General features: G+C 63.4%; 1 protein-coding gene across 5 annotated transcripts in view; it reads left to right on the forward strand.

Annotated features, from left to right (window-relative positions):
* KCNQ2 (potassium voltage-gated channel subfamily Q member 2) overlaps positions 1-8,317 on the forward strand; it is a 54,287-nt gene extending 45,970 nt beyond the window's left edge. For 3 of the 5 annotated variants that reach the window (XM_008157114.3, XM_008157115.3, XM_008157116.3), the window contains 5 exons: positions 626-849; positions 1,435-1,543; positions 1,984-2,115; positions 6,794-6,917; positions 7,502-8,317. In XM_008157114.3, coding sequence (XP_008155336.1) covers positions 626-849; positions 1,435-1,543; positions 1,984-2,115; positions 6,794-6,917; positions 7,502-8,233 — 1,321 coding nt within the window. In that variant the 3' untranslated portion in view covers positions 8,234-8,317. Of the gene's footprint in view, positions 1-625; positions 850-1,434; positions 1,544-1,983; positions 2,116-4,225; positions 4,334-6,793; positions 6,918-7,501 lie in introns of all 5 variants that reach the window. The other 2 variants (XM_028133469.2, XM_008157118.3) reach the window with 2 other exon arrangements.
* Positions 8,318-8,539: the final 222 nt, after the last annotated feature.

Genomic DNA, 8,539 nt, shown 5'->3' on the forward strand with positions numbered 1-8,539 from the left:
TCCCTGCCGGCGGCAGGACAGCCACCTCCGGAGCGGACGTCAGTTCCCATGCGCCTGGGGGTGGGTGGAGCCTGGGCGGCCCAGGGCAGGGGGAGGTGGACAGGGACCACCCCCAGGATGCTTGTGTCATGCCCTCCCCCTGCTCCCCGGGGCTGCAGAGCTTACCCGTCCTGACTCTGGGGCAGTTATAGAGCGTGGGGGGAGGGGCAGACAGGGAGCCTGTGGGTGGCCAGGTGCCCACACTGGTGTCCAGGGAGAAGCCGCTGGTGCTGGGCATTTGGGGACTCGTCCTGCTGTGGGTGTCACTGTGGGGAGGGAGGCCTGGCTGGACAGTGTGGACAGAGCTGGGCCCCTTTTGGTGGTAGACAAAGTGACATACGAGTCCCCTGACAAGCCCCTGAGCCAGCCCAGGACCCCCTGGTGGAATTGACCTGGTGACCTCCGACCCCCGGGCTCCATGCCAGGGCAGCGGCCCAGAGGGCATTTCTCTGAGTCTGGGCTGCAGCTGTCCGGTCCATGTGGGAGGATGTCAGTTAAGAGCAGCTGACGGGTGCCAGTGTGCTGTCCAGAGTGACTCCTCCTGCTCTCTATCTGTGTGTCTGTCCGTCTGTCCTCCTGGGAGCAGTCAGAAGGTCAGTTTGAAAGACCGTGTCTTCTCCAGCCCCCGAGGAGTGGCTGCCAAGGGGAAGGGGTCCCCGCAGGCCCAGCCCATCAGGCGGTCGCCCAGCGCCGACCAGAGCCTGGAGGACAGTCCGAGCAAGGTGCCCAAGAGCTGGAGCTTCGGGGACCGCAGCCGTGCACGGCAGGCCTTCCGGGTCAAGGGCGCCGCGTCACGGCAGAACTCAGAAGGTGGGTCAGGTCTGCCAGTGCCGTGGCCCAGCGGCTTCCAGGGCTCACCCCAAGTGCAGGCCCACTCATCCGCTTCCTCTTCATTGAGGTGAAATTCACGTCACATAAAATTAGCCATTTTAAAGCGAGCCGTTCAGGGGCATCTGGCATGCCCACGCTCTAGCCCCAGGACATTCCTCTCCCCAAAAGCAGCCCCCCCAGGCCCTGCCACGCCGCGGCCTTCCTCTCAGGAAGCATCCTGAACACGGCGCACGGGGCGGCCACGCGGCTCCTGTGTGGGGTGTCCGGCTTTGTTCACGGGGTGCTCTCTGGGCTCCTCCCTGGCGCACGCTCCTTTTCATGCTGAGCGGTGTCCCGCCGTTACTGGGTGTGGACACGCCCCACTCTGGCCCTCCATCCGTCCACTCACAGTGATGCCCCCGCAGGCCGAGGCCGGCAAAGCCGCTGAGAAAGAACAGGTGGAGCGGAGAGCATGTGGGCCGGACGGTGCCCAGGGGTGCCGAGGGGTTCCCTGCCCAGGGGCGCCATGGCGCCAAGGGACTCGTCTCTTCGGCACCCTCATGGTTCGCGTCCCCTTCCACCCAGAAGCAAGTCTCCCCGGGGAGGACATCGTGGATGACAACAAGAGCTGTAACTGCGAGTTTGTGACTGAGGACCTGACCCCGGGCCTCAAAGTCAGCATCCGGGCCGTATGGTGAGTGACCCTGGGTGTCTGGGGTGAGGACGCCCCTCTCACAGGGTCCTGAAGGGCAGTCACTGTCCCTGGGATGCAGGGCTTTGGGGGGCTTGTGTGAGGGCACGCGCTCGGGCGGGGGGGAGAGACAAGGGGCGACACCCCTTCAGTCCCAGCTCCTCGTGGCTCAGAAGGCCCCTCGTGTCACGGGGTTTCCTTGCCCGGCCTCTGAGGGTGTTAGTGAACAGCCAGGAGCTGCCCACGGGTCTGTCTGGACAGCTGGGACCAGGAGCGGCTGGTGTCTTTGGTGGGTGGGTGCCCAGGTAATAGGTACAAGTTGTCCAGGGCACATTCTCGGAAGTGCTGGGAGGCCCCAGGAAGTGGACGCTGGGGCTGGCCCTGCTTGGGGCGTGTCCCGAGGTGGCCTCTGCCCTGGGCTCACGGCCCTGCCCAACCCTCAGTGTCATGAGGTTCCTGGTGTCCAAGCGGAAGTTCAAGGAGAGCTTGCGGCCCTACGACGTGATGGACGTGATCGAGCAGTATTCGGCCGGCCACCTGGACATGCTGTCCCGCATCAAAAACCTGCAGTCCAGGCAAGAGCCGCCCCTGAGCCCTGGGCGCGGAGGCCGGTCCTGCTGGGCCAGGCTGACACGCCACGAAGTGGGGAGATGGGTCCTGTAGAGGGCTGCCGCGCTCCCCGCCAAGGTGGGGGCAGGGGACAGGGCTGAGGTGGGCACAGCGGCCAGACCTCTTGCTGCCACCTCTGGGCCCTTCCTCTCGGCCCCACATGGACTTTCCGTCAGGCTCGTTTTAAACACCTCTGTTGTCTCTCCCCTTTCTTCCCTCCTGCCCGCTCTATGATGGGAAGCATGCATGTGTGAATGCACATGTGTGTGAGTGCACGGTACAGGCCTCTGTGTGCACGTGTATGGGTGCATGCATGTGTGTGCATGTGCGTGTGTGTCCTGTGTGCCGTGTGTCATGATGTGCACAGGTGTGTGTGAGTTGAGAGGTGAGGTTGTGGGCAGGCACAGACCCATCCAGTGTCAGTTATGCACCTTGGCCCCTCTTCTGCCGGGACAGAGGGCCTTGTCCCTCCACCCACCTCCTGGGCAGTAAGTGGGGCTGGGGTGCGTGACTGCGGTGTGGCAATGGCAGGGCACATACTGCTATCTCCAAGCCCACGTGTGTGAGAACTGGCTTGCTCACCCTAAAAGGTACCTCTACATGTATGTATACAGACATGAGCAAGGGCCTGAGGCACACACAACACACACATGGACAGATGTGTACACAGTACACACAAAGACCTATGCCCCTCCCACATGCACACACATGGTAGTACACATGTGTGTACATATATGCTGTTAACCTGGTTCCACATGTATGTACTGCATAATTCCACACACACAAATGCACTGCCAGTACATGTGTGCTCATAGGCACCCACCCTCCACATATAAATGAGCTGTGCACACACATGTGTTTGTGGTGCTTGTGAGCAGGTCACAGCTATTGTCGTGGGTCTCTCCTGAGGTGGGTCACATGCTCCTGCCTGTCAGAGCCCCTGCCCATTCCCGCCCGCAGCTCCTCAAACAGGGCTGCTCCACTGGGGAAGCCTGGGCCCCGGCTGGGAGGGTCTGAACGGCCCGGGGACAGGCCTGGAGGGCAGCCTAGCTCCTAGCCCCTGGGAAGGGATGAAGTCCTCATTCTGGGAAGTCGGTGCACCCCGCTCTGGGGGGCCTCCCCTGTGCTGCTCCTGGATGCCAGGGGTGGGTCTTGCTGGGCCTTAACTGACTCCTGTGGGCGGGGTCAGGGAGTGACACCTCCCTCTGCCTGGGCTCAGGCCAAGAGGCCAGTCCTCCCAGAGCATCTACTAAACCTGTGTTGTGAGTGTGAACAAATGTGTGTGTAATTGTGCACAAGGAGGAAAATGTGTGAGCATGTGAGTGAAAACATGCGAGTGTGTGCAAGCATGTCAGGTGTGCCTGTGTGCAGATGTGCATGTGTGAGCAACACACATGCTTATGCATATGACTGAGTGTGCACATGTGTGCATAAGCAGATTGTGTGAGTGTATATGAGTGTGCGAGTTTGCCCGTGTTTGTAAACAGACATGTGTAGTGTGCATATGACTGCATGTGCATGTGTGTGCATAAGCAGGCTGTTAGTGTACATATGAGTGTGTGAACCTGTTAGTGTACACATAAGCAGACGAGTGTGCGTGTGTGAGCAACATGCGTGTGCATGCGTGTGCGCGTGTGAGCAATTTGTGTGCGCGTGAGAGAACAGTCTGGCTGCCGGGCCTCCCGCGCTGCAGCTGTGGTGAGCTGTCCTGAGCTCCCCTTTCCTTCCCTTTCTGTGGGAAAAGTGAAGTGCTCCCCCAGGAGCCGGGCGTGGGTCCCCGGCCAGCAGTCCCGAGTGTCGTTAAAGCTGGCGCTTCCGGTGCTGGGCCGCTGGCCTTCGCCCTGCACACGTGCATGCCCGCCAGCAGGCTGGGCACGGCCGAGGCGCGGCGCGGGGCCCGTGCTCGACTGAACAAGGGAGCACGGAGCGAGCGTGGCGCCCCCTGTGTTGCTGCGAGGGGCATCGTGTGGGAAGGCCTGCTGCCTCGGCCGGTGGCTCCTGTCTCGGCAAGCCCAGCCGGCCCTCACGGTGCTCACGACGCGTTTGCTGGTGTCTCTTCTCTTGTTTACTCGCCAGGATAGATATGATTGTGGGCCCCCCACCCCCTTCAACTCCCCGGCACAAGAAGTACCCCACCAAAGGACCCACGGCCCCTCCGAGAGAGTCACCCCAGTACTCGCCTAGGTCAGGACGCCAGCCCTCTCCTGCCTGTGTCTGTGGAATGGCCAGCCCCCTTCGCTCCAGGCCACATGACGGCAGGCCCGTGCTCTTCCGAGGGGTGGAGGGACGTTTCTCTGCCGCTGACCGCCACACCCGGGAGCAGGCGACCCTCTGCAGAGCCCGGGGGGGCTGTGCCGGGCTGCTCCTCTCGGCAGGGCCCTGGGGAAGCTCTCCAAGGATGCCCTGTGTGACGTCCTCCTGGGGCAGGGCTTCCTGGGCAGAGGCGGAGGCCAGGATCGGGGTGCCCAGATGTGCAGGGAGGACCTTCAGGGCTCCGGGGACCATGGTGTCCTTGCCACCCAGCTCCCAGTGCGACTCAGACCCCAGCACCCGCACACCCGCGGGGTTGACCTGTGAGGATCTGAGCAGATCCCGTCACTTCTCTTGCCTTGAGCCTGTGGATCAACACGGGTCCGCATCATGGGTAGCATTACGATGAGGACGTCAGCTGATGGGCAGAGTGGATGGTGAGTCAGCACATGCAGGTTCCTCAGGAGCAAATTCAGACTTTGGAGCCCTCCAGCATCCCTGGGACCCTTCAGCGGATGCTGTGCCCTGTCCGCCTTCTCCGGCAGGTCTGGTCAGCCCCGGGAGAGTGGCGTCCCCAGAGCAGGGATGTGAGGGTGAGGAGAGATGCCCCCTGCAGTGCTGGCAGCTTGGGAGCAGAGGGGCCCAGGGCACCTGGGGGCCAAGGTCAGCATGTCAGACATCTCCACCTGGCATTCTCAGGGGAGCGGGCCTGACCCAGGGCAGCCCCAGACAATATTTTCTGGGTCCCCCGCTCTACCATGTCCCCCAGCCCCAAGGATGTGGTACCTGAGACCCAAGCCATCCTGGGAGCTGCTGCAGGGGTGGAGCTGGAGGGTGAGAGCCAAGAGCTGGGAAAGCCCTGCTGCCTTGGGAGCCCCAGGCGTCCCAGGCCGTAGTCGGAGCACTCAGCCACGCAGAGGAGGGGCAGGAGGGCAGTCTTGGCACGTGGGGGTTAAGGGGTTAAGCCACCTCCTCAGCCTGAGGCCCAGGGCAGGGTGCACAGGCTCCTCAGAGGGCCCCCTCTCAGCCCCCCAGCAGCAGGCCGAGCCCTTGGCCAGGCGGGTGGTCATCATGTGGCAGGGGTGAAGGCGCTGAGCCGGGCCTGGCCTGTATGCACATGTGGCAACACCATGAGCCCCTTCTCCGTGTCCATTTCCACGGGCGTGTGCTTGGAGCCCAGGGTCCCCGCCGTCCCTCCCACCCTGCTGGTCCTTGGGTGCATGAGTCCAGCATGAAGCCCGTGAGAGCATGAGGAGGCTGCACCATGGCTGACGCAAGCCTGAACCCCTCTTCTGCTTCCTGCAACAGAAAGAAAGTCACCCCAAGTGCTCCCATCTGAGGCCGACAGGGTGGTCCTGTGGTCAGAAAGGAATCCCAGCTGTGGCCCCAGCCAGCTCACAAGGTCCCTGCACCCCGAACTTTAGAAGTGGGCTTTGTGCTGGGGTCTCCAGGCCTGAGATGAGGCAGGGGCTGCGGGCCTCGGCCTGGGTCGCTGTCTGGCTCGTCTGCATCCCAGCTCAAGCGCTGTTTGCTGGGCAGTTTCGCAGCAGCTGCCCCAGGGCTTGCAGACAGCCAGGCCCTTGATGCTGAGTGGCGTCCACACACTCGCCCACCTAAGGCCCCTTCTGAGCCCTTCCTGCTCAGCGTGGGAAACAAGCCCTCCGGTGGCATTCATGGCCTGAGCCCTGGTGTGAGAGAAGCTCAGCTGTGTTCTGCATCCTGCACATGCACGCGCGCGCGCACACACACGTACTCACCTGTACACAGGCACACACAATACACATATGTGCACACAGTGGACACAATTCATGCACATACACATGCACAGTGCACACAAATGCACAATACACACAAAACACATGCACATACAGACACACAATGTACACTATGCATGCGCACACATGCACATGTGCAAACACACGAAGACTCCCTCTCTGGTTGAGCGTGGGCAGTTTCCGTGCTGGTCTGTGTCCCCCTCCCTGTCCTGGTGCATGGAGCCCAGCTCACCGTCCCCGCTGCCCTGCTCTGTTGTCCCCCCTGCAACGTTTAACTGTCCCCACCGGACTGGCTGGGCAGAGGGCTCAGTGGCACATTATGAAGGATGGAAGTTCAGGTGGGGGCAGAGCTGAGGGGTGAATGGCCCCAGTGCCTTCCTGGGCCTCCTCACCAATGTGCCAGCCACTGGGATGAGGTGGACAGGGAGCAGGCCCTGGGAGTCCAGAACCAGGCAAGAATAGGTGCCCGGCATCCATCTGTCCTGGCACCTGCTGCCCAGTCAGCTCTGGGTGCGGCTGGAGCCTGGATCTGGAGGCTGTGGCCCAGCTCAGGGAGATAGGGCCACGGCCACCATTCCCACTCGAACCTGTGCTGTGGGGCGGGGTCTCTTCCTGGCAGAGTGGACCAGATCGTGGGGCGGGGCCCAGCGATGACAGACAAGGACCGGACCAAGGGCCCGGCTGAAGCAGAGCTGCCGGAGGACCCCAGCATGATGGGCCGGCTGGGCAAGGTGGAGAAGCAGGTGGGCGAAGCCGGGAGAGCCCCTTGGTGTTAGCCTAGGGACGGACGCTGCAGGAGGGGTCCTCGAGCTTCCAGGGACCTGGCCATCACAGCTCAGGGTGCTGCATGCCCCTGGGGCCCTCCCCAGTCTGGGGCACGTTCCCTTCTTTGGCCACAGGCCCTCAGGGTCAGGAGCACCATTTATGCCCCCTCCCCTTCCTGGGGGGGAGGCCACTGAGCGACACCACGTACCGGGCCTGTGGGTGGCCTCTGTCACCTGGGCCTCATCCCCAGAGCCCTGTCCCGTGGACACACACAAGGACTTCCACTGGGCTCTGCCCCGGCAGTGGAGGGAGGAGGGCCATGCGTCCCTCTGGAGACTGCTCTGATGGGAGGCCCGGGTGGCAGCCAGATTGGCAGGAGCACCCAGGTCAGGCTCTGAAGCCCCGAGGCCACACACAGTAATGGGCTCCGTGGCTGAGCTGTTGGTGGGTCTGCCTCCCTCTGCCTCTGCGCCTCTGCAGGGAGCAGCCCGGTGCCCCCCTTCAGGGGAAAGCTGGGTCTCTCTACCTTAGGGAGCAGCCTGCCCAGCAGCCCCTCTTGCAGGTCCTGTCCATGGAGAAGAAGCTGGACTTCCTGGTCAGCATCTACACGCAGCGCATGGGGATCCCCCCCTCAGAGACTGAGGCGTACTTCGGGGCCAAGGAGCCCGAGCCCGCCCCGCCGTACCACAGCCCCGAGGACAGCCGCCATCAGGGCGACCGCAGCGGCTGCATCGTCAAGCTCATCCGCTCCACCAGCTCCATCGGCCACAAGAATTTCTCAGCGCCCCCGGCTGCGCCCTCCACCCAGTGCCCACCCTCCACTTCGTGGCAGCCTCAGGGCCATCCACGCCAGGGCCACGGTGTCTCGCCCGTGGGGGACCACGGCCCGCTGGTGCGCATCCCGCCACCGCCCACCCACGAGCGCTCGCTGTCTGCCTACAACGGGGGCACCCGGGCTAGCACGGAGTTCCTGCGGCAGGAGGACACGCCGGCCAGCAGGCCCCATGAGGGCGCGCTGCGAGACAGCGACACGTCCATCTCCATCCCGTCCGTGGACCACGAGGAGCTGGAGCGCTCCTTCAGCGGCTTCAGCATCTCCCAGTCCAAGGAGAATCTGGACGCGCTCAACAGCTGCTACGCGGCTGTGGCCCCCTGTGCCAAAGTCAGACCCTACATTGCGGAGGGCGAGTCGGACACGGACTCGGACCTCTGCACCCCATGCGGGCCACCGCCCCGCTCGGCCACGGGCGAGGGCCCCTTTGGTGATGTGGGCTGGGCTGGGCCCCGGAAATGAGGCCCCGCGCTCTTTTCCCTGACACTTGGCCTTGAGGTTTCGAGGTGGGACCCTCCGGTGCCCATGCCTGATGCGGTGGCAGGTAGTGGGGGCTCCTCAGTCTTCACGGTGAAGGTTAACGAAAGTCCTTTTCCAACGGTGGGCACTCAGGCTGCTGTGCCCACTCTGCAGACCGCCGGCCCAGGTGTGCGAGGGCGGGTGACGACAGAGGCTGGAGCTGTGGAGTCAGGGAGCAGGGCCAGAGTGAGGGTGCCCAGTGCGGGACAGGCCTGTCCCCTTGAGATGTGTCCCTGTCCCTTGCCTCCC

The sequence above is a fragment of the Eptesicus fuscus genome, chromosome 12 (assembly GCF_027574615.1).
Source record: "Eptesicus fuscus isolate TK198812 chromosome 12, DD_ASM_mEF_20220401, whole genome shotgun sequence".
Classification (NCBI taxonomy): Eukaryota; Metazoa; Chordata; class Mammalia; order Chiroptera; family Vespertilionidae; genus Eptesicus; species Eptesicus fuscus.